This window comes from Cupressus sempervirens, chromosome 6, assembly GCF_028749045.1.
Source record: "Cupressus sempervirens isolate cs-2001-9-10 chromosome 6, ASM2874904v1, whole genome shotgun sequence".
NCBI lineage: Eukaryota > Viridiplantae > Streptophyta > Pinopsida > Cupressales > Cupressaceae > Cupressus > Cupressus sempervirens.
Window position 1 is genome coordinate 438,580,305 of NC_143123.1, and position 27,222 is coordinate 438,607,526.

Consider the following 27,222-nt stretch of genomic DNA (forward strand, 5'->3'; position numbering starts at 1 on the left):
AATCTTTTAAATTTAATTCTTCTATTTAATTAATTTCTCAATTAATTAAATAAAATAAAATATCAAATTTCTTTATAAAATTTCCATTAAATTATCTTTTAATTTGATTTAATTATAACAAAAAATCACCACATACTCACAAAACCAAAAATGACAACTCAACTGAAGGCAAAGAACATAATCAAACTCCAGAGTCAAAATCATGAATTCACGTCGCTTGACGAATTCAGATGGGTAAACTAACTAAGATAATTCTCCTATTCTTCTAGGACAAATGGGTTTAAAGGTTAGGATTTGGACTTAAAAATTTATCTCCCCTCTCTTACCATTGAGATAATGCAATAGGGTACGCTCGTCTTGGCAATTCAGGGAAGTCGACACTTGGTATCTACAATCTACATAAAATTCATGTATGTACAAACACATATATGCTAAACTAAATAGGCAATGGTAGGAAGTGGTGCATTGTGTAGATCTCGACTAGAAGGTGACTATGATTCCCTTCCTTAACCACATCAGAAACATCATACATAAAGAAAATATACACACACACCATACACATGCAATATCGGGTAAGTATCCATAAAAAAACACATATGATAATCCATCTAACTAATCATCATCAATAAATGAAATCATTGTAATAATCATCATAAAATCAACTAAATATGAAACAATATCTGATAATCTGAAAGATAGTGCTACTAATCAACAAGCATAAACTGTCCTAAAAGAGTTCGACAATAATAATAAAATGCAAAGTAGAGGTAGGCACTACATTGTTCTACCCAATAATATTTGATTTAATTCAACATTGATGCACTTTCAAAAAAAAATTTCAAAATTTATAATTTTGCAGACATTGTTTGCACTCATCAAGTTGTGTTATTATACATACATCATGTTTTGAAGAACATGACATTCTATTAATCTCTTTATGTTTTATCAAAAATATTTTTTAAATAAAAAAATTGATTAAAACTAGAATCTCACTTCTAAGTAATAAATACAATTTAAATACAACAATTTTTTTGCAAATTCTCTACTAAAATATTATAGAAATAAAATATAAATAATTTATAAATTTTAATTCATCCTTCAACATAATTACAAATGAAGGGAAATGACTTTTCTTACTATCCCATTATATAATTGCAAAACTTTAAATATGTTTCCTGTATGGCATACTTCAAAATATATTAATTTGAAATATACTATCTTATTAAATTAGCTAAACCAAACTGCAACTATAAAATTAAAAAACTAAACTAAACTTTCGGCATGAACTAGAGGCTTTGTGTCCTTGTTTTTGTGATGGCTTTCTTTGTGAGTTGTTTAGTTGGCCAAATTAGGATGTGCACCAAGGGAATTTTAAAAGATTTTTTTAATGATTATTTGATTGGATGTCATGATATATTTTATTATTTAAATTGAGATTTATTTTATGTGATATCTTTTGATGAGTATTTATGAGAACTTGGATTTTGAGAACCAATGTTATTTTCAAGTTGTCTATTAAGGAACCAAATTTGATCATTATTACTTTTGTAGTATGGGACACAATTGTGGTTTGTGAGATTTGGGAAGGTAGTCTAGGTGCATGTATATGAGAGTGTCTTGCAATGGGGGTCAAGGCCCAAAGTGGCTGCCAGGGAAACTCATTGTAAGTTGTATAATAAGTGATGTACATAGTAATTAAAATATTTAGAAAACACTAAAAAGATAAGCTAGAGATTTTGCCTCACCCATGCCTTGAGCACTTGTACAAGCTAAGGATTTGAATGGGATGATACCTAGTGAGAGGTATGATTGGTTGTTCCTCATCTTAATGAGAGGATATTCTAGTTTTGCATGTGTCACGTGGAGGGTCCGAGGTCTAGAGTGATTAGTCTAGGGTAGCTCAATGCTTAAGGGTCTGGGGTCTAATGAGAGAGCAGTCTAGGGTAACTCATGTACTTGGACCATGTGATGACACTCCCTAGTATGTAGCCAGAGTCTCTTTCATGTTTTCTTTATATTTGCCTCGGGTGGTCTATTTATTGGTGGTATTTTATGGTTGGATGTATTTATTGTTTATGATTTAATTTCATTGATGACAGTTGGTGACTTGTTGGTTGTTGTACTTTTGACATGTGATTTTTGACTTGGACTGGATGTCTTTCGTTGATGTTATCTCTCTTGATTTTTGATACTTGATTTGTACTTGGTATTTGTATGTTGACTTGGTATGTGGTGTTGGTATTGGATGAGTGTCTTTTTGATTTTGATTATCTCTTCTTCTTGAGTAGTTTGTGTTACTCTTGAGGTAGTTTTAGTTATTATGATTCCTTTCATAGGAATGTTTTATTATTGATTGGCCATTTGTGGATTGTTCATTATCTTCCCTACACAGTGGGAGTGGAAGCCTAACTAGGTAACCATGTGGTTGGGAGGTAGTGTCTTCTTACCATTTGGGTGTCCCTCCATTTGTCAGATGTTGGATGTCCATGGATGTAATTGTACCATTATCATTCTTATTCTTGTCTTAGAGAATTCTATTCAGTTGATGTATGTATGTTATCATGTATCTTGTATTTTGATGTACTTGTATCTATTCTCATATACCCTATGACATGTGCAGTGGATGTTATTCATTGGATGTATTTTCATTGTATCAGTTGTACTTATGCATTTTCTTATAAGATAATTTATCTGTTATTTCCCTATGATTCATGAACATGTAACGAAGACTTAAACTAATTATTATAAAATTTTTAAATGCAACTCAACGTGAAGGAACCCTTGACGAATGGAAAATTATATTTGTAATTACTTATGTGTACTTGATGTGTATGTGTATATTGCTTTCACATTGTTATCTTGTGTTATTTAAACTTAAAAAAAATAGTTCAATAAACATTGAATCATATTAGGTTATTTCTCTTGGGATCTTGAGTGGGGCATTACAATACACTTGATTATGGATTATGGTATGACAAATCACATGATTTTACTTTATGTGCATATATTGATGCAGATAGAGTAGGAAGTGTAGATGATACATAGAGCACAAGTGGAGGAGCATTCCTCTTGGGAGGGAGATTGGTTTCTTGGCTAATTTCAAGAAAGAGGATTGTATTTCATAGAGTATGGTAGAAGCAGAGTATGTAGCAACAAAAAAAATTTGTAATCAAATTATTTGGATGAAGAAAATGTTGAGAGACATTGGGATTGAGTTTATAGAGCCTATTATCACACATTCTAATAACACAAGTATTCTGAGTATGTCAAAAAATCCATATTTACATTCAAAGACAAAGCATATATCTAATAAGCATAACTTTTTGATAGAGAAAGTTGTAGATAAAGAGATCATATTGGAGCATGTTAGCACAAAGGAATAGATAGAAAACATATTTATAAAAAAATTAGTGAATGACACATTTGAGTACTTAAGAGGTATGCTTGGGGTTATGCTCTAGCTTAATTTTGAGTAGTTTATGCAGAGACTGCATTAGTCCAATGACAATAGAGGATTATTTCTTTATTTGGACTAGATGATTGATCTTCTCCTATGGGAGAGTATATGTGTTTGAGCTAAGTCATGAAGGAATCTTGGCATTGGTATTTAATAGTGTCTTTGGACACTTGAGCTTACTATGGATCATACTTAGAGAATTGACATAATGATACCTTTGCCATTTTGTCAATAGGGGAGAGATATGTACATGAAAAACATCTTTTGATATGCATGTTTGGGGAGAAAGTAACACGTGAAAAACATCCTATGAAAGATTATCATTTGGAGGAGAGCTATACTTGAGGGAGAGATTCATGTTCATTGATGAAGAGGATTTGAAAATCATTCATTGACAACATGAAGGGGAGTAGATACAACAAAGACATATTTAGTATTCATGGAACTTAGATGTTTTTCATCTATGTTACCATCAATGCCAATGGGGGAGATTATTAGCATGAATGTTGATGGTATTCCTATGGGGTATCCTATTAATTTTGGAGACATGATTCAATGAGCATGTGTTGCATTCATGATAGAATTTTTCATTGATGTCAACATATTGGTTATTCTCTGAAGACTAGCTGAACAACAGAAAAAGTTTGGCTTGGTATGATTCGAGTATTGAAGATAAAATTTTACACTTGGAATTATGTTCTAGGGTATATCTAGATGCTAAAGTTAAGAGTGCATATAGAAATATGAAGACTAGACAGAGTTATAAAGGATTTGGTGAAGGCATATTTTAGACAATGTTTCTATAGAGTGGCTACAAGTGTTTGGATTTTATCTCCTAACAAAGATGGAATATGGTTGAGCCAGTTGAGATAGAGGTTGAATATATGTTGAATATGGCTTGATCAAATGTTCGTTGTATGGAAAATTATGAACATAGTGAGCCAACAGGTTGCTTGTAATCATTAAAAGATGTAATATTGTAATGTAACGTGTAATGTAATATCTTAAGGTGGTCCTATATCATTATTGTAAATTGGGAAAGCCTAAATACCAACTCTATAAATCATTATAGGACTTGGTACAATGAAAAGGTCATTTCCTTGTGGAAGTGTGTGGCATGCACTCATATCTATGTTATGTATTGTGTGAACTTGAATGCAAATATTTTTTGGATTAGAGAAGAGATTGGTGCACTTGAGGCATAGTGAGATAATAAGGAACTGTATTTGACAAGACAAGTTGTTATTGGAAATTTTCTGATGTAAACTTTTATTATTCAATGAGGATAGTATTGAAACTATTTGGATAGTGGGTCCATATGTCTTCCTTTCAACTCCTAATAGGGTTGGCATAACTCCTAATAGGGTTGGAATATCCTAATAGGGATTCAAAGTCTCTTAACAGGGACTCATATGTACTTATTGTATATCATTGACTCCTAATAGGGTCCATAATTTCACAAGTAAATTTTTTATTAGTACATCATTTTGTGGGTATAATCCCCACCAGGGTTTTCCCTAGTTAACATATTTGGTGTTATTGTGTATGATTATCTTTCTATGGTTGTTGTGTCTACTATTTACATGTTTTACAATTAAAGAAGATATTGATAGTGTTAGAAGTTGTAATCTTTCCTTGGTGTGTTTATAAACCAAGGTTAGACCTTCTTTCTTTATTGTTATAATATATTAGGATATAGGCCAAGGTATCCTAATATATTTCTTTTTTGTCCTTTTTCCACTACATCTTATTTTGTCCTCTAGTGGAATATGTGAGGACAAATATTTATTGTAATTTGTAATTTAGATTATTCCTCCTTAAGAGGAATCTCACACTTGGCCTCACACACTTATGAATGGTGGCATTCATAGACATGGGAGTTACATTCTAACTCCTCTCTCTCATCTCTATTTAAGAGAGGACCCTCCTCTCTCATTTCTAACGAGGTTTCTTCCTCTTCTCAATTATTGTATGAGCAATTTCTCTCTTGCTCTCTCTCTCTCTCTTTCTCTCTTCCTTCTTAGGCTTTTGATGCCTCATTCATAATGTCACAAGGGGTTTTCTTTGCTTTCCCCTTTCCAAATATATTGTCTCATGGTGTTGGAGCTTGAAGCTTTCTCTCTCCTATTTTATGGTAATATCTTTTCATGCATTTACTCACTTAGATTCTTTCTTGGTATTGCTTATTTACAGATTTCTTTTTCCATTTCTAACATGGTATCAGAGCAGTTTAATCTTTGTTTTGAGTGTTTGCATGAAGGTACGATTCGAAGGAGACTCTTGAGAGAGATTTCACTAATTTTTTTTTTAATCTTCTTAAGATGGAAGAAATTGAATTTTTTTTTGGGTTTGGCTGGTTTACCGCCAAACTCAATTAACTTCTGTTTGCTCTAATTTGTGCAGGTTTCTTCTTATTTTATCTTAGTTTTCATCTAACCCCCTTTGGCAGGCTTTCCGCCAAAAGGGTTTTCCTATCTAGATATTTTTTTTTACTTTTGTTTTGATATATTGTTGATAAAGAAATATTTTTTTTTCGATTTTTCCTATGCCTAAAATGTTGGCTGTGCTTCCGAAACTTACAGGCTGTAGAACTATTGTTCTTTAGTTTTCCTCTCTCTCTATTTTTTTACATTCAGTTGTAACATTTTTTTTAAAAAGAAGCCTTTGAATCCGACTAATCCAAGCCCATTCCATCAGCCATGGTTTTTCAAGGCATTAAGAATCAAACGTCTTTGGGTTTCAAACCATGAACCTCCCGCTCCTTTGAATTGGCTTTGCCTGTGGGCTTCGAACCTATGATCAGTTCCTCAATTTTTTTACTCTCTGCTATATTCATTATTTTTTATTCGTTAGATATGCTACATTATCGAATATATGAGAATATATTCGAGCCTCTCTTCCGCCTTAGAACATGGGAAGCTACGATCCGTCTGCTTTGTAATCTGTAGATAAGATTAACAATAATGCTCACCAAGGACGATGGGACCATAAAACAATTGAATATTCCATAATTCTTTATCTTCTATAGAGAGATCATCATTGACATATGTGGCAGTAGCAGGAGTGCTTTCTTCAAGTTGAGAAGGTACTACTTTCTTTCCTGTGATTTTATCATTGCCCACTGAAAGTGTGTCACCTGATGATGAATGATGAGTTAAATTCAATTTCTCTTTTAATGGAGGCTTTTCTACATAGTCCTCTCTTATTTCCATCACACTCACATCAGCCTCAGCAGCTGTACTTGCGAAGAATAAAGCCTCTACTTGAAGATCCTCCATAACAGCCTTAATGTCCTCAATCTTAGAATCCAAAATTTTGGAATGTCTATGTAAAACTTCTACAGTTTTCTTTGCTATGCATTCTACATGGTATCCTTTGCCCAATAGTACCAAAAATTCATTTGTGTGTATCATTCATCCCGGGAAAAATGCTGCTTATCCAAAGGGAACCATTATGTTATGAGACATTTCATTAGGCAATTTTTGGATGAGCTTCATCAGTTTGCAGTTATCTTGGACGAATTCCTCCAACTTGTGTAGCTCCTGCCGTGATGTCTCAAGCGATTCCTCCACTTGTTGTGCAGCTTTCTTTGCTTCTTCAATGGGAAATGTGCTCACCAGCGGTGTCACCATTCCCTTCGCCCAACTCTCCATCTTGAAATGTCTTGCCACAAGTGGATGGTACTAAAGAATTTGCTAGGAGGAAAGAAGTTCTCAATTTTATTTGCTTGGTACTAAAATCGGTAGAAACATTTTTGGCCCCATTCAAACTGTGACAGATTTGAAAACCCTCAAAATTTCATTTGACTCCAATCTCCATTATAAGCTTTGGCCTGGACTGAATGAGAACTGTGTTTTGCAGCATAAATGGCCGCACCCATTCTGTTCACAAACATCTACTGTGTCCACACAGACGAGGAACAAGAAGATAAAGCATAATCTCCAAATTTAGCCGGCTTCTGCGACGCTTCCAAATTTAGCGACCTACTAAACGTGGCTCTACATCCTTGAACACGCCTTAGCGCTTGCAGAGGAGAGAATAACACCTTTCATCCTAATCTAAGAACCAATTTTATGTTCTGTAGATCTTAAAAAGTGTTTGCTAGTCTGCGATGTGTCTCCACGTGGTTGGGTGCAATTACACCCTATTTTCAACCACCTCTGACCATAGTGGGGGTTACAAAGCCAACCGCCCCCTGCCTGGGCTGAAGCCCTATTTTCACAACGAGCCAGCTTGAGTTATAAAATTTCTATCCTTATTTTGAAAACCGTTAATTATCATTAAGTTTTCAATACATTTTTGGATTTCAAATTTATATCTTAAATAGTTTAATGGAAAGGCCTTTAGTTTTTATTTATTTGTAATTATCTTTAAAATTAATAGTATTTTTTTAAATTAGAAGGGTGTTTTTTACAAAAAAAGTATTTTTTGATAATTCTTTTAAACAAAGGGAGTATTTTTTGTTGTTGTTAATGATTGATCAAAAGAAATCAAAGTCACTATTTTTACTAAATTTTTCAAATAAGTATTATGAAAGTTTAGGTGACTCCTTGGTATAAGTTCAATATAGATAGATCATAGCTTTTTCTTATAAATGTACAAGTGTATTTTTTTTCAATTTCTTTTCTGGATACATATTTTTTTTGTTCTTTTGTATATTTTCCTTGGTGGTAAACATCCTTTATGTATCCACACTTATGTTCACATTGCATGGAGATTTTAACTGATATCTAATAATTTATACTTATTATACTTCTTATTTATCTCAAATTATTTAGGTTTATGAGTAATCTTACACTATTTCCTTCATTAGTTAATGATTTGAGTTAATTGATCTATCTACACATGGTTGCAGTTTTATGCTTTTATAGCATCGTTCCATGCCCATGTTGGCACTTTATGATTTTATACCATTGATTTATATGATATTTTGAGTTGCATAGAGAGACAATTTTTTTCAAGGATAACTATGTAGGTCCCCTCAATATAATTGATACATAGTTTCCTTATCTGGCCCATGGAGTATACCTTCATCCTATATTGGTGTACACTCACTTTATATGGAGTTTCCCTCCATTTGGTTCTATTGATTCCACTTTGAAAGATTAATATTTATATGGAGTTTCCCTCCATTTGATTCTATATGCTCTACTTTGAAAGGTTGATATCTATGGAGTTTCCCTCCATGTTGTTCCATCTTGTTCCTCAATGAAGAGGATGCTATTATTGGAGTTTTCCCTCCAAATTCAGATGATTTGTTCCAATTTGAAGGCAATATGTTGTTACTCCTCATAAACCCTTCCTTTGGTCCACTTCAGCTATAATTATTGGAAAAATTGTAACTTGAATTATTTGGTGCTTGAGGCACATGTTCTACTTAATTAATTTTTGTCTCTCTTATATGTCTTTGATAAATATACAATGTGATAATGTTCTGCATTCTTTATTGCCTAGATCGTGGGTCATGTAGGTGATGGAGTCGCGACCCATTCACCTGTAGTGGGATGACTCATTAATGGACTATCTATATCCATGTGATTGATGCAATGTTGATGCAGGTTTCATTAGTTGGCCTTGTCTATGGTCATTTGTGCATTAGTATGTTTCTTTCATGAGAGAGTTATTGCATAAAGATTGGTCATTTTGACCCATATTATGATCATTTTGAGCTTATGACTTATTTTAGATATCATGTTAACTCCATTGCATGTTGGTGAACATATTCATTTATCCTAATCTCTCTTAGTTCCTCCTTGATTAAATTATTATAACTTCATTTTTTTACTAACTTGTCCATTCAATGTAATTCTACTTGTGGATAGTTGTCTTGTTTTTTGTTCTCTATTTTTTTCAGGTGATCCATCAAGGAACCTTCTCAATTTTTCACATATTAAGATGTGTCTATGCTTCCACTTGATCACAATCAAAGGACTCATGTACTTCTCTTGGATCTACAAATGTACCATATGGCTTGAAGGCAATCAAATTACTTCATATTGAAGATTAAGTTCCAAATTTTTGTAAAAATATGGGTTTAATACCCTTTGATGTAATTACCCCAAGTAAAGATTAAAGGGGGGTGTTAGAAGTTGTAATCTTTCCTTGGTGTGTTTATAAACCAAGGTTAGACCTTCTTTCTTTATTTTTATAATATATTAGGATATAGGCCAAGGTATCCTAATATATTTCTTTTTTGTCCTTTTTCCACTACATCTTATTTTGTCCTCTAGTGGAATATGTGAGGACAAATATTTATTGTAATTTGTAATTTAGATTATTCCTCCTTAAGAGGAATCTCACACTTGGCCTCACACACTTATGAATGGTGGCATTCATAGACATGGGAGTTACATTCTAACTCCTCTCTCTCATCTCTATTTAAGAGAGGACCCTCCTCTCTCATTTCTAACGAGGTTTTTTCCTCTTCTCAATTATTGTATGAGCAATTGCTCTCTTGCTCTCTCTCTCTTTCTCTCTTCCTTCTTAGGCTTTTGATGCCTCATTCATAATGTCACAAGGGGTTTTATTTGCTTTCCCCTTTCCAAATATCTTGTCTCATGGTGTTGGAGCTTGAAGCTTTCTCTCTCCTATTTTATGGTAATATCTTTTCATGCATTTACTCACTTAGATTCTTTCTTGGTATTGCTTATTTACAGATTTCTTTTTCCATTTCTAATAGATAGTTATTTTAATTGCATAAATGATTCATTCTCCCCCCCCCCAATTATCTTGGTGGACTTTACTTTCTAATAGTACTACACCTTGCTAGATGCTATAACAAAGTGATGTGATCTTTCTTAAGAGGTAGTCAATCCCTTCAAGTGGTAAAACCTAGAAACATGTGTTATTTGAGACCCTCACACTTATGTCTATTAGCATGGTACTTTGCACTATGAACTAATCCATCTCATATCTCTTTTGTCATGCTTAGTCTTGAATTTAGTCTTGTCTAAGTCTAGGGGGCATAGACTGCATAACTTACTGGGTCTTTTGGTTGCATTGGTGTTTCTTTAGTAGCTCTCTAAATAATTTTTTTAACACTTCCCCTTGACATTGAGTGTTTTTCAACACTTATGATATACTTTGGTTATAATTTAGGATGTTGCAATATTTCTCATTGGCAAACTTAAGTCCTAGGAAGGAAATCATGTTACTTTCACACATGCACTTAAACTAAAAAATAATTGAGACTCATTTACTTATTTTGTGTGTGTGTTGTCTATGATTATTTATTTTTTGAGAGTTCCTTCCCTAATAGTCCCTTGATGATGTCATGAACTAGAGGAGTGGGGCATGGGGCATGTTTTCTTTTTATTTATTTTAGTGTGTGTACTTTGTTAGATCTTAGGTGTCTTGAGCATTTTTCTTGACCCACTTGACACTTAGGATCTTCAACGTCCTTGTCTATTTTTTGCAAGCATTTTCTTATGGCCATATCAACATTTCGTGTCTTCATGAAAGGATAATCTTGCTATACTAAACATAGGGAATCTAACTGCACTGTCATCTTGACCTTTATGTCTCTAATGAATAGGTTGGGTTCTCACACTTCTATTTAATATATAGATCATATTCATATCCTCATAGTTTACACTAGTGATGGTTGTATGATCTTGTGATGTCACTAATAAGGCTCAATGATAAAAGGTAGGACCTACTTATATAACCCTTACAATTACACCTTTGCATACTAGCTTGCATTCTAGGGTCATTCTAGCTTAGTTTTGCATTTTGAGTATTGAGAGAGTCTTCTTATATTTCATGGACATGTTAGTCAACTTCATTCATCTCCTTAATTCTTCTTTATCATGTCTTCATCTCCTTTTGATCTTTTCATCTCATCATCTTTTCTTTCCTTTTCATCAAAAGGGTTATAATCTTATCATCACATCTATCTACCCTTTGGACCCCTTATATAGCCTTTTTGACCTAATTTTTGAATTCCTCAAATTTCTACAAAAATTGCACTCTTACCTAATTTTGATGTCCTAGATCCATTTTCAAGATCAAAATCAAAGTCTGGATTCATCCTAATGGTCAAAATTCTGTTAAGAAATTTATTTTTGTGTAGTTGGTTGACTATTTGAGGCTTAATCTTTGAATCTTTCTGAGGCAATCTTAATTTCATCATTTCTAATCTCTTTACTTCTTCTTTCTCATTTCATTTCATTTCTTCTTTCTTCATGTTTTGACTGCATTCTTATGCTTTACCTTTCTTGTTCAAACTCAGTCAAACTAGAGCATCTCTTGATTGCTTGGAGGTCATTCTTTGGTCTTAATCTCTTATATGTCATCATGGACTTTACCTTATCTCAATTTTATCAAATCTATCTCATTTTTGCATCTTCTCTACCTCATTTTGATTTCAATCCTGAGGGGGCATAAATACTCTATCATTGCTTTTCATCACTGCGAATTGATTCTGCTATAGCTATTTCTCTAGAGCATATGCTTGACCTTTCCATTTTATCTTTATCTATCTATCTCTCTAGGTAATATTCTTGACCTTTCTATTTTATCTAGATCTATTTCTCTCCTAATGTTTGGTCTCATTGCTTATTGACTATGCATTCAAGATCAACTATCTCTCCATGCTTCGTTCTTTGGAGTCAACACTATCTATCATCTTGTTATCTTCATTCTTTGAGTTAACATGCTCCAAGATCAATCACACATTAGTCAAAGAGGGGAAAATGCAATCACCCAAAAATGGTCATCTAGACTATGAGCCCCCTTTCTATCAATTTTTGGTTATTTATGTATCACTTATCTTTGATCAAATCATAACTTTATTATTTATTCAATTATAACCTATGGTTTGGCCACCTTATCCCAAGTCTTTTATTTAATTGAAACAATTTTTCCCCTTTTAATTAAATAAAAATCTCCAAAATCCCTCTTATCCTAAGTGTGCACATGAAAAACATTATTCCTATTTTTTAAAATAAAAGAAAAGGCATTTTTATCTCACATGAGGTGCAAACTTTCCAAGGTGAGTGGAATCTTTAATTCTCCTCTACACATTGTTTACCTCTTAAACATGTCCATTGATATTTATTAGGTAAGATTCTTCTGCACATGGATCACTCAAGACTCATTCTCCACCCTTGATTTTGTCTCTTCTTCTCTACTACCCATTTCTCTTTAAAAGGAGTCTCTCTCCTCACTCTCTCATCTCTTACACTCTCATTTTATTGTTATGTTGCAGGTTTTCTTATAGCTTTTGGAGCACTTGGAGCACCCACTTTGCACTCATCTTGCACTTTTATTCTCTCATTTGCATTAGCTTAGTCTTTCTTTTATGCATAACTTAGATCACATAGCTTAACTAGGTAGCCTTGTAAATTTTTGTTAGCTTAGATCTTGCATCTCATTTATCTTAGCTTGCATCTTGCATTTCATTCTTGATTCTTGGATATTGACATTCTTGCCTCTACTCTTTGAATCTTCTACTCTATGCTGCACCTTGCAAGGATTACTTAATCTAGGTTCATTCAAGATCCTTCATCTCATAGCTCATGCACATCATAGGAAAGAATCTCTAAGTCACCATTCAAGGTTCCTAATCTACTGGATCCCTTGGATAAAATATCGTAATGAAGTGTGACACTTTTTATGCACACAATCATTAGGATAAAAGAGAGGAATTAAGCCATCTTTGAGTTGGAAAAGTAACCTCCCACATGGGAAGACCACCAAATAAGATTGTGTACTTTTCTTTCTTGGATCTAAGAGGCCATCTGTATTTTTTTTCTCCCCACATCCCTATTTTTAGATTCCATATGAGTAGGTATACTACGTTTTCCATCCAATCTCACATCTACATTCTTTTTCTTAGTTTACATGCCCTTGATTTTTCCTTTTAAGTCGTCATTCAAGGTTCTTAATCTACTAGATCCCTTGGATAAAATATCTTGGTGAAGTGTGACACTTTTTATGTATACAATCATTGGGATAAAAGAGAATAAAATCATTGGGATAAAAGAGAGGGATTAAGCCATCTTTGAGTTAGAAAAGTAACCTCCCACATGGGAAGACCACCAAATAAGATCTTGTCTTTTTCTTTCTTGGATCTAAGAGGCCATCTAGGTTTTTTTCTCCCACATCCCTATTTCTAGATTCCATATGAGTAGATATACTAGGTTTTCCATCTACTCCCACATCTGCATTCTTTTTCTTAGTTTACCTATCATCTATTTCTACTCCATCTTAGAATCTTATTTTTCAAGTTTTTCTTGGTCTTATTATGAGGTGGGTTTGATAAAAATCCTAACAAGGCCAATTTTTCCTTGAGATTTTTGAGCCCATATTTCCCATTAAAGTGTACCTTACCTTCATTCTTATCTAGAGAAATAAGAGATCTCCTAGTTTCTTTATTTCTGTTCAAAAAATTAACTTATTAAGTAGGAAGATCCACACAATGAAAATTCTCTATTTGAATATCCAAGAGGTGAAATGTACCCGTCTCCTTTAGTCTCCCTTAGGTAGAGTTTGCCATAACAATATTATATTTTAAATCCATATCACCTTCAAAACCTTTTTCTTTGATGCCCTTTTCCAAGATGAGGATAGCTTCTTTTCCAAGCTATTTGGTTTGGAGTCTTCATTTTTATCACATTATTTTTCTTGTGATTTAGGAAACAAAAAGTCTACCAAAAATTTATTATCATTTAATGGTTTTTTGAGATTCATCATTAAGAACAAAAAAACCTTGATCCTAATTTTTTTTTTTTGCATTTTTGGATAGAGATTCATATTCACTTTCTCTTATCATTTTGTATCAATTATTTTTCAAAAATATCACTGGGTTATTCATCTAAAGCCAATTGATTGACCTATATTATCTTAGATATTGAATCAACCATATCATTTATACCCTTAAGCTTATTCATCCTTTGATCCTTTTCACTAACATCAACAATTATAACCAAAAGGGAAGTTTGACTATCCTTAGGATCTTTAGTAACTATCTTAGTCAAGTAACCAATATTCTTAAGGGGTTAAGGCTTATTTAGGCCTTGTTATTTGCATACATTATTTAAATGACCATACTTTCCATGTATTTGAAAAAAAGCTTCAACATTATCATGTTCAACACATTGACTCCAAGAACTAAAACTGAGTTCAACATAAAATATGGAGGCAAGATGAATTTAATGACCACATTGGTACATAGTATAGCAAAGACCAAGCTTGATTTTTATTTTGTAACTATATCAAAAATTGAGAGAATCTCAAAGGAATTATAAATTTCTCTAAAACCCTGATATTCATATATTTGAGGGGAAGCATATGGAGATTCATATAAGTGGGGCTAGTAACCCAAGATCTATTGAAGGGTCAAGTCTTAGTTTCCATTTACAAAGAAACACATTTTTTTTTCAATTATTACCTATGTGGGTCTAGGGACTTTCAATAAGAATTTTAATAAGATATTAATCATTAAAAAAGTTGAAAAGGAATAATCCATTAGCCAAAACACTAATTTTGGTAATGTATGCTTAATTTTTTAATGGTTATCTAGCCATTTTGAAAAAAATTAATATTGGGACTAAAGGCACAAGAATTACCAAATATGTATTGCAAATGTGGTTATTGCTGCAACAAAAGATCAACTTGTTAATGATAGATAAACCACTAGACTTATAGAAGACATAGGAGGATATTAAATCATGTTAGAAATCCCCTCTAGTGATATTAGTGCACTATCAATAATCCTTCTCCCAACATTACTTATTGTAGTGTACATGGATTTGAACATGTGACGAAGATCTGATACCACTTGTTACAAGTATGGTTGTCGATGCACCAAAAGATTAACCTATGAATGCCTGATACAACTACCAAACTTACATAAGTCACAAGACATTATTAAACCATGTTGAAAATTTTTGTGAGCGATGTTGGCACACTACCAAGACCATGAATAGTCTTAACTTAATAATAGCAATATTCATCAACTTGCCTAGCACATTGTCTTGAAGACCATTCACTTTCCGTGCAACATTAGGGTCAACCAATGAAATACCTTTGTCCATATAGTTAAATTTATAACCCAATAGTATATCCAAAAATGTTGTAAGTCCTTCCTCTAAGAAAAAATATCTCAAATTATAAGGTTGTAAGACAAAGAAAAAGATATCAATTTTTTTACCACAATAAACAAAACTAGTCTATTGTTCAAGGAAAGATGTGATGGGGAGGCCTGCAAGGGCCATCCACCTACCATTCCCCTTAGAACCTATGTAGAAATAACACCATACACTAGATAGCAACTGAAAACCCTAAAACCTAGTAAAGCTCTATCTAATATCACACCCCTTGACCTAAGTTAAGAATACAAACGTAAATTTGAATTATTTTATCCATTTAAATTTTAAATTATGAGCCCAATATTTCCACTTATAATTAGCCATTAAACATAAACTTTGGTGAGAAAAAAATCAAATTGTATATTCATGGTTACTTTGGGCCATCTTGATCATGATCCATGATCCATCTATTAGATCTAATGTCCTCAATACAACCCCACCACATGTGTCTATTAAAAAGAATCATTCAACAATCAAGAATTACTTTCTTGTAGTAATCATATCAAGCCACCTCATCCTTTACAACAATACATTAAAAAATCATAATTTTACACAATGCTAACCCAACACCCTTACATTATACTCCAATTAATTTAACCATGCTCTAATTCTCAAGTTATTAGTATCATCACAATCATATTATTGCTAATTATATTTTATCTTGGGGTTTTTGCTACTTTATCAAAATTATTGAAGTAATTATCATGCTTGAGTGCACTAAAGAAAGTTCCAACATTATTCTTTACCATTGACAAGTTTCTAATTGTATGTACACACATTAGGCAAAACTTTATTACAAATATTGAAGGTTTCAAGACCACAAGGTTATGACCAAACCAAAAGTTTGTAATTGGACCATTTAGGTTAGAGCCATAAGTTTGAATCCTCTAATCAAGGTTGTCTATGCAACATTGATCACATATATATTAGATCAAGATTAAATTAATTATTTGTCTTGTACCCACTTGTAAATTCTAGGAAACAACCACTTATTAGTCTTTTTAGTCTCACCCTATGTAGATCTAAGGTATGCTTATATATATATATATATATATATATATATATATATATATATATATATATATATATATATATATATATATATATATATATATATATATATATATATATATATATATATATATATATATATAAGTTAAAAACGGTCAAAAGTCGTTAAAAATTTTTGCAGATGAACATTGTTCATGAAGTTAGACCCAATACACCTTGCATGAAAGAATGATTTTCTCAGGATAGTATATCATGCAACCCATAAAATACAGTTTTTTTTGAAAAAAATATAGAAAGCCCTCCATATTTTTTTAGGAAAAGAACAAAAAGAAAATCTCAATGATTGCTTTGAGGAAAAATTTAAAAATCCCTCCATGATTGTTTTTGGAAAATAATTAGAAACCCCTCCATGTTTAATATTTTGCGTGGAAAGATTATAAATAACCTCAAGCTAAGAAAGAATTTAAAAATTGTGCAAAGCACTAGAAAATGTAGATTTCCTCACATTGCAAAACAAAAGTCCTTCATCACATAGTAAAACAAATAACACACCGCATGGAGAATAGAAAAAGTCTCACTATTTTTGTTAAAAAATTTGTGTGAAATAAATTTGTAGAATAGCAAACTTCACATGGTAGAGGAACCTTCAATAGACCTCAAAGACCTCTATGCGAGTTAGGAGAGAAATTTTCAAAAAAAAAAAACTTTGCAATCTACCATGATTCCACTCAAAGATTCAATAAAAGATCTAATTTGCATTTTTTTTTGAATTTGTAATTTTTTTAACCCACTCTAATATCATGAAATGATAATTGATTGACATTCAATCAAGACAAAAAATTCTATTTATATGATATTACAAGACAATGTCTGATGTAGGAGCATCCTAGGGAAGTCAATGATCTTACATGCAGGGGCTTCATGCTCAAATTTTTCAAGTTATGGTTCACATAGTTGGGGATATGTTTGAGACATATTGGATAATCTTGTCCTAATTTTGCATGATTTTTGGAGTCATCATGGAGTTAGAGTCATTTTATTGGTTGTTGGTAATGTGTTCCTATTTATTGGTAGAGCTTTGGAGATTGTGTTTGTGAGCTTTGATCTGTGGGAGTTGGCATGTGCACTCTTGGATTTGGATAGTTGGTTGGAACATGGCCCTATTTCTAAGTGTGCATAATCTTATGTGGTCTTATGAGTTAGCTATGCATTTTAAACTTGGGTCTTGTCCTAAATATTTAATTTATGTTATGTATTTAATGTTTGTAGCCAAGCTAACTTGTGACTTGATGGTATATTGAATGTTGGTATATTTAATTAATGTAATTGGCTAGGCTAAATTGTGGCTTGGTTTAGTATAAGTAGAGGGTCTTGTGGAGTCTAGAGTAATTATCATCCATCATGGAGAAGATGACTAGCTGAGAAGAGCCAAGTTGGAGCAAAGCTAGTAGTTAAGTGTGGCTTGGGAAACAAGAAGGTTTCTTGGTGGCTAGTGATCATGATTTTAGATTCTTCTTGGAGTTCTCTACTAGGTTGTGGATCTGGGCTAGCTAGTGGTTTGGATCTTGTGAGATCTTACAAAACATTTATTGTAATTGTTGATGTCTTTGGCCGTAACTTGGAAGGCCTTACAACCAAGCATGTTGAATGAAAATATTATTATGAGAATTGGCATTATGTAGATCTAAAACTCTGCGTTATTGTTTATATTCTATTGTGTGGTTGTTTACTGGGGGTTAGGACATCTCCTTTGGGGACTCTCCTGCCTTCCACTACATCAATGTCTCTAAATGAAACTATCGTTAAAATAAACAAGAAATAGAAACTTACTAAAGCAAGAAAGATGACCATTAAAAAAATATTGCATTATTTTAACAAGGATCAAATTTTCCTCTACTGGATTGGTTGAAAAATAAAAGACAACAAAACGTGTAACAATTTAACCCAATGTGCTTTTTTGCAATGCATTGGTAATTCTCTCATAGTTTTTATATAACATTTTTTTGTATAAGCTTTAGGTGATCTCCAATGTATTTTCAAATGAGTGAATGTATGTTCTTAAACACAACAATCAATCCCACAAATCACTAATACACATGCTAAGTTTAATGGAGAAATTGCTATCAAGTATTAGCCCAAACATGTCCAAACTTCTTTGGCAAATAAACAGTCAAAAAATACATGGCAGTCTGACTCAGTTTGTTTCTATAAATTTATTTATTTTTAATATAAGTAATATATCCAAAAAATTGTTAAAATAGTTTGACATTGCTAAATAATTAAACTAAATAACTCAATACTAGTTTATAATAAAATAACATCATTACAAAACAATATTATATTCAATATCATAAAACTTAGATGAAGTTCGAAAAGGGTAAAATTTTTCTCAAATTTGAACTTCATAGATGAAATTTGGCATATCATGTGACTTATCTTTTGGGATATCATAGTACTCATTTAAACTTAGTTGTAAGGTTATGCTTCAGACAAGAGAGCCTTTAGTTTTGATAGATTTGTAGTATAAAGTCTATAGTTTTGTTAGATAAAATTTTCTATGCTAAGTTCCTATTTATATAGTAAATATATGGAAAATTCCACTGCAAACTTTTGATTTAATTGTTGATAGGGTTTTTTTCCTTAGCCTTAAGCATTTAGCTACTAGATGGTATACAATTTTGAATATTTGAGCTCGAGTCTTTTTTTGGTTTCCTGTTGGGAAATCTCTTGCTGCATAGATTTTTTGTTTTTTGATTAGGTGAGGTTTAGACATAAAACATGATATTTTAAAGAAAATGTAATTGGAAAGTGTAAAACCAAATCCTTTGCTAGTGTCCTTCCTACCTATGCCCAAATGGAAGCTTGGAATCTAGGGTGTTTACATCCATCAAAGCATTATTGTAAGGCACTTTTTTAGGTATAGCTATTGGAAATGCTTTGTTAGACACACATGTAATAAATGGAATCATAGAATGAAAATCGGTTTTGGATGAATGGAAGGAATGTCATTTTGTTTGTTTGATAGGACATAAATAATGAGGGATGATAGCTAGGAGCTTTAATTCACTATCAACCTTGTCAAAAGAAGGTTTAATGGATTGAATGAACCTAGTCTATTTAAAAGTGTCATTTGATTTAATTTAGGTGAGTTTTGGGTAATAAACAATCCATGATTTGAATTACAATGATTTTTGAGAAAATTATATTAATGTGCCTAGAAGGAATTAGTCTAGTTTCGTTAAAATGCAAATGGATTTTGGTTGAATGGGATGAATGTCATTTTTTTTGTTTGATAGGAAAAATATTATGAGGGTTGATAGTTAGTAGCTTCAATTTACTATTAGTCCTATCAAAAGAAGTTTTAATGCTTGGAATGAACCTGACTTGTCCTAAGGTATTGTTAAACAAAATCTTAACCTTGTAAGCTTTTCCTTGTTCTAAGAAGGGATAACTTTAAGAAACCTCTCCCAAGAAAAATATGTAAAATGCTAGCAAAGTCAACATAAAATATGCAAGAAAAATTTCTAATTGTGGGCAATTTTTTCATTTGAGGCAAGGGAGAAAATTATTTTCTATTGATGAAAATTTCTTTTCCCTGTCAAAATTTAATAATAATTGTGGTGAATTTTTTGTTTTTGGTATGCAAATAAATGTAGGTGATTTTTTTTGTCGGTCATAAATATTTTTGTAATGTAAGAGGTGAATTAATTGTTTGGTATAACACAAAATATTAATATAGTTGGCAAATATGTTAGTTGCCACAAAGAGATTATTTAATTTTTTGGTGAATTTACATAGTCACAAGTGGTACATGACTCACATGCCAAGTGTACACTATACAATGTACTTGTAGTTTGCTAATCCATTAATATTCAATTAATAATGTGTCCCTTTTTAATTCCAACTTGGTCATCATCACCTTTCATGTTATCATTTACATGGTGAAAGGAATTAATTTAGATCATTGATTAAGATAGATCAATGGCTTCAACTCTATTTTGGGCCTAAATTTAAACGTTATAACATAAAGTCTAATTCTTCCCAAAATCAGGATACGTGTCCCAAAGCCCAAAACATGAAATAGTTGGTTAAATGAGGGTAGTTGGAGACACACATCGGTAAAATGGTAGGTAATGCTCAACCCCAGGTAATATATTATTTTATTCTAAGGTGAAATAAAATTTTCCAATAAGAAAACATTAGGGAAAGGCTAGCAAATTTTTTAAAATAACTATGTCCTAAATGTAGATTACATTGGCAATTAGACCAGGATTTGGGACCAATTATGTGTAAGATAGTGAGTGATTAGCCTGAGATTTGGACCCAAATTATTTAATATCTTAGCGACGTGGTTGACCCCATATGTAGGTTTTATTCACCAAATTGTGATCTCTCAAAGAGACAAAATCACCAATTGGTGAAGATTTGCCACTAAAAAATCACTGGTTCTAGGTGCATGCAGTAATAGGGGTTTACTAGTGGATGGGGGCTGTAAACACTTAATCACATTTAAATATAGTACTTAATTATTGATATTTTGAAAACTTGATCTAGAAATCTTCATATTGAAATGGTCATTAACCCCTAAAATATTCAAAACCATTTAGAAAAATTTGTGTTAGAAAGTAACATATGTTTCTCAAAAAAATACATTCATAATTTTTACAAAAAATTACCCCAAAAAAAACTTAATGAAAAAAGGTCACTTTGTGATATTCAGAAGACAAAAAAAATCTCCACGCCACCTTAGGCACTCTTGAACACTAAATTTAGAACTATTAGTAGCAAGTCAAATGTCCAACCCTAGTTACAAAAAGTTACAACAAAATAAAGATATCAAGCTTAGGCAAAACAATAGAAATTAAAATATTTCAGCATTTGCAATAGCGATTAACCAACCACCATATCCTTTTTGTCTCACTTCTTACTTAAAAGGTGAAGCTCCTTCTCCTAGCACACCATACCAAGTTTTTGGAGCACCCAAATGTAGAGACTTCAAAAAATACAAGTCAAAAGGCTTTGTAGTAATCACAGAGAAATAGTTTGGAGTGGTGGAGTAGTTCAACAGGTAAAATGGTTATGGATTTCTAACACCTAATGGCAAGGGTGAGGAGTGATGGTAGTGGAGTGAGTTTCTTAGAAGTTAACTGACCAATCATTCAACAAAATATTTCAGGTATGAAGAAATCTATGATTGTTGTAGACTAACTAAAAAGATACAATTTGAATTGTTTTACTATAAGCTGCAAAAAAATGAAGTTTCCTGCCCCAAAAAAGAGCATTCTCTATTTTGAAGATTGTTGTTAATATTCATGTTTATTCAAGTTTTATGTGTCTTCTTGAATGATTAATTGTTTAGAACGGATGTTATTTTATAGTTTACAACTATGCCCCTTTTTAGCTATAAAAAATCCAAACAACATGATAATTGAAAATCTCAACATGCAAAATTTCATCTCAAACTTTGAGTTTAATACTATTTCATATCATGCATAGCCAAGGAAATTTATCATCCCTATCAACAAGCAAATATTTTATTCTCCCATCTTTATTTTTTGTTTGCTTGTTTTAATTCATTATCAATCATTTCTAATATAACTATAAGAATGCAAGATTCAAATTAAGAAATATTTTCAAACTTCAGGGAAATAGTGCCTTTAAATTAAATTATTTTGTTTTTTTCCCTTAGTTTTCTATTTAAGCTTCATCACTTGAGGGACAATTCAACAGGATGCAAGAGCGAATTTTAATGATGATTTGGTAGAGTGAGCATGGACTTACTTCTTCTCCAAAGTTTCACATGTAAGTACATTTTCTTAAAGGCTCACAAAAGTATTAAAATCTCGTAGCATCCCCATCATTCCCATTGTCTAAAATAAATTCAAAACCTCTTACCCATACCCATGTTGAGCATGTTCTACAAGCATTGCATTCTAAGAAGCAATGTTCTCTTCTGATTACGTCTAACATTTCACATGCATAATCATCATTTCCATGTTGAAAATTTGTTGTTATTGTACTAACCCATGGCACAAACTTCATGATTATTTTCTCAAAGACTTGGCATGCTTCCTCGTTGCTATAACATTTCCCATTTTGCTAATTTTATCACTTCTTATGTCTTCTTTGCAGGACTATGTTCCAACTATTCTTGATTTTTTTAGAGCCAATGTAATTATTCATGGCACTTCTATGAATCTAGGAAAGATGTGTTGGATATTTTCAGCCATATATACCATTCATCCATCAAGGATGTAAGCATGTAATTATTAGCCTATGACATCATCAATCAAAGAGAGAAAGATAATCGGTTATGCAATATACATATTCTAGATTTAAGGGAGAATGTTTCAGGAAAACAATCTTTTTATCAAGCTATAACCTTTGTAGATTCCTCAAGTATAATAGAAATCTCCCTACCTTAGAGGCATTAATACAAATTTTAGGGATTAGAAATAATGATCAAATTATCATTGAGACTGATAAAAAATTTGACAGCCATTATAATATATAGTGTGCTGCATAATGTGGTCCATGATAAAGAAAGGAAAAAACTTAAAGAATAGATCCTATATGATTTAAATAATAATATAAAACTATAATCTAACTCTAAAAATATAAAAAATTAAAGAGACTAAACTTAAAATCTATACCAAAAGAAAAGCTAGAAACATAGAAAAACAGACTCTTAGTGATAGAGAATACATTAATCTTACAATGTAGTACATTTTAGCATGTTAGATTTCCTTATTCTTACAATGTAGTACATTTTAGTAGTAACGTCCTCATAAGATAGCTTTGATGATCTGATTGGTAGATCATGTTGTTACATGCAGGGGATGGATAGGACCTTCAAGGTCTCATGATGCTATTATGGTTGGGAGGAACCATGATGTTGCTTCAGCATGTTCTTTTACTACTTTATCTCAGATGGTACGATGTAGTTCCTTCAAGTAGTTATGGTATCGAGTGTCCTTGCCTTGATTTTTGGATCCAAAACTCCTTGATTTGGAGGAAATTCATTTCCTAATTTTTACCTCAGAGTTTTTTGGCTTTCTATTTTGAATCCTCATGCAAAATTGTACTTTCTCATGCAAGAATTCAAAAGCTCGCATGATGTGCTGGGTTTTCTTGTGCAAATCTTTGAGAATCCTCGTACAAAACCCCACACCAATTTTGGGGTGTTTTGGCTGCTAGGATGAGCAAATCCTTGCATGAATTAGAGAATCTTTGTGTGGCTTGCTATACATCCTTGTGTGGAGAAGTACTTCCTCATGCAAAAATTTGTCAGTTGTATTTCCTTGTGCAAAAAATAAGTGGTATCTCCACTAGTCTTTAAGGAATATAATTGGTGTTTTTGGGTTGACTTAAATTACCATTGCTTGACATATCTGAAATTCATAGTTCGGTTGTCATCTTAAGTTTTTCATTTTCTCTGTTTGAGTGTGTTAGTTTGGTAGTGGCATTTGGAGATTCATTAGTTGCCAGGATTGTGTTGAGTCTTCTATTGCAATCTTTGTGATCCTCATATGTTGAGTGTTGCGTACATCCATACTTTAAATTTTTTTAATCTTGGCTTGTATTGAATCCTTATTCCAAGGATCTCTAGGTAGAATATTATAGTACTAGGTAGAATATTATGTTATTTCTTCTAAATTAATGAAATATAATGCTTATATTAGAATTTAAAGCCATGTGGTTTCAACCATATATAGTGAATATTCTATAAATAGAAAATTAATCATATTACTATCCAAATCCTTTATCTTAGAAAATAATATTGTATATAGAAACATTTGCAGATGTAAGGAGATGTATTCAATGAAAATAAAGAGTTTCTATAGGAACAAGTCTTTATTAAGCTCACATGTCTGATGTAGGATCATCTTGGATATTTGAGCATTCTTGTATCAATGAAAAATATTTCTTATTTTATTTACTAGTTTTTTGTTTGTGATGTAGTCATTGCTACTGTTGGTTTCATGTTGTGCATGGTTACCATGATGATGGGGACCTATCCTTGATCCTCCTCCTAAGAGCACAAGCCTTAATTTTTTGTATTTCTTGATTTATGAACCATTCTTTGTGGTCTTTGTTCCTACATTTTCCTTCTAATGTGGAGTGTTGTTTCTTTTGGTGCAATTTTGTATATTAACATGACGTGTTACAAAGTTAAAATCTGACTCCTATGACATGTGTGGATCTTCTCATGAGTGCTCAATTCTTTATGTATCATTTGGTGTTGGTTTTGGTTTACTCTTCCTAGGCTAGACCTATAATATAATTAAATTCTTGACAAGCCGACTTGTGGCTTAGCTGGCTATATAAGAAGCTTGGTTAGAGATAGAAAGTAGTAGAGAATGATATAAAATATATGGAGAAGAATGATAGGATAAAAATTTGGATTCTAGCTTCATGAATTCCTTGCATATGGTTGAAACCCGAAAGGTCTCATAGTCAAGAAGGTTGATAAACTTCTTTTAATTATTACATCGGTGTGGCTTCCAATTGCCTAGTCTTATATGGTTCTTGTTTCCATTATTTCATGTGTTGTTTATACTACTTTTATGTGTAACTCTGAGTAGGGGTTGTTGTATGGTTAACTTTGAGTTTTTAGTTTCAATTAACACCACCCTTGCATCATTTTCTAAATTTGCCTAAATACACGTTCTAAAAATTTATCATGCATTAAAGTTTTATGATGTATTTTTCTCCCATCATATAGGCCATTGCAATGAAAATTGATGCAATGTCAAAGGGAACTCTTTCTTTGTCAAGATTAAAAATGAACTCCTTTCCTAGTTTTTGATAAAATACTCTAGGGTAAAAGTACAAAGCTGTGTCACCTTTTAAGCTAACTTATCAAAACGATTGAATTTGAATATTTCCATCTAAAAAACATTTTTTTTCAAACACTTGATCTTGATAAATTTATTCTAGCTAAGTTATATATGGTCTCACACTTTTCAAATTGGAAATGTATATTACATGCATGTTTTATACTAGTTAGTATCCAATTACTAAAGAAATAAGATTATTTCAGAAAACAGACGTTTCAATAACTCTTACTAGTTTTTTTTTTTTTGGTTTGTTTTAATAACATATAAACACCATTTTATAGAGCTCAAAGTCATGAATATTCTCATATAGAGCTCATAGTGTTTTAATTAGATATAATATACTGTAATTAAAAAATTCCACAAGTACGTATTTTAACACTTGAGAAGATGTTAATTTTGAGAAGGAAAAAAATCATATCAAAAAATTAAAAATTTATATGACGTTCTAGAGGAGAGATTCCTCTTCTAGAATCTATAAGTTTTCTTTTAGTTGGAATACATTTATTTTGAAAAAAGTGGTGGGAGATGAAAACTATTGATTTAAATAAGTTGAAATTTGAATTGTTATAAAAGAGAAAATATAGGTCTAAAGCCAATTTTTATTTTTGATTGTTCTAGCTATATATGCTATCTATAAAATAATCTAAGATCAAAGGGAAATAAGTTTATTTCCATATCATTTTATGGTGGTAACTAGACCCCTAATTTTTCAGCATTTTTCAACAACTAAAAAGTTATCTTTAAAAATAGGAAAATATATCATTTCTTATTTCAAATAATTATTAAAAATTATAATCCTAAACTTCATCCATTTCTACACATTTCATTAATTTACTTAATTTCAAATTCTAAATAATAATACTAGTTTTTTTTCATTGAAGGTGAACACTTATACTTTTGTTAGCCTTTTCCTTTGTAAAAGGGTGACACAGGTTTATGCTTTTACCCTCTAAGGCTCAAAGAATGTGTAGACAACAACATTCCTTGATTATGATTTCTACTATACACCCATTGAATACTATTTCATATGTAGGTCCATGAAGCTTAATGATGATTTCCATACTTAGACTTAATTTAAATTGACCCTATATTATAATGATGTATCCATTGTACATTATCCAAATATCTTCTCCAAAATGGAAAAAAATGTGAAACAAAACCCAAAGAATTGAAAGGTTAAAAGTGACTCAGGATTAATTTGTTTAAAGTAAATAAGATAGTCCAAACTAACTTTAAATAAAGCAAAATCATTTCCTAGAAATATGGATGGTTATCCAAGAATGTTAATACACACAATACCTTCATATCTAATGTAGGGCATAAAGATAAATAATCTCAATAAGAGAAGTATATTGAAGGACAAGAAGCATTCCCTTTCTAGTGTATACTGAGGGTTTTCACCCTCACAATAGACAAAAAAAAGGGAAGGTTTCAAGTCTAGGATGCAAAAATTCCTTTATTCTATCCAAATTGATCTATTATGAATATTGATTTTTTTAATCATTGGTACATATGGTCCATGATGAAGAAAGGATAAAACTTAAAGAATAGATTCTATATGATTAAAATAATAATAGAAAACTATAATCTAACTCTAAAAAAATTAGACATCAAAGAGACTAAACTTAAAATCTATACTAGAAGATAAGCTAGAAACATAGAAAAATGACTCTTAGTGAGAGATAATACATTGAGATATAATAAGAAATATCAAAGGGAAATCATTTCTGGGGAGATAGTTATGTTTGGGAGTACTAGTCTCAAACATATTACATCACTAAACAAAATAGCCCTTAACTATAATGTACAAGATTATGTTGTT

The 27,222-nt window shown here is 31.8% G+C and overlaps 1 protein-coding gene across 1 annotated transcript; it reads right to left on the bottom strand.

Moving 5' to 3' along the window:
* Positions 1–6,179: 6,179 nt before the first annotated feature.
* LOC149552935 (uncharacterized) lies at positions 6,180–7,110 on the bottom strand. The gene is given in 2 exon segments (XM_089790261.1): positions 6,180–6,280; positions 6,429–7,110. Coding segments are annotated over 2 exon segments (783 nt in total).
* Between the last annotated feature and the right edge of the window lie 20,112 nt (positions 7,111–27,222).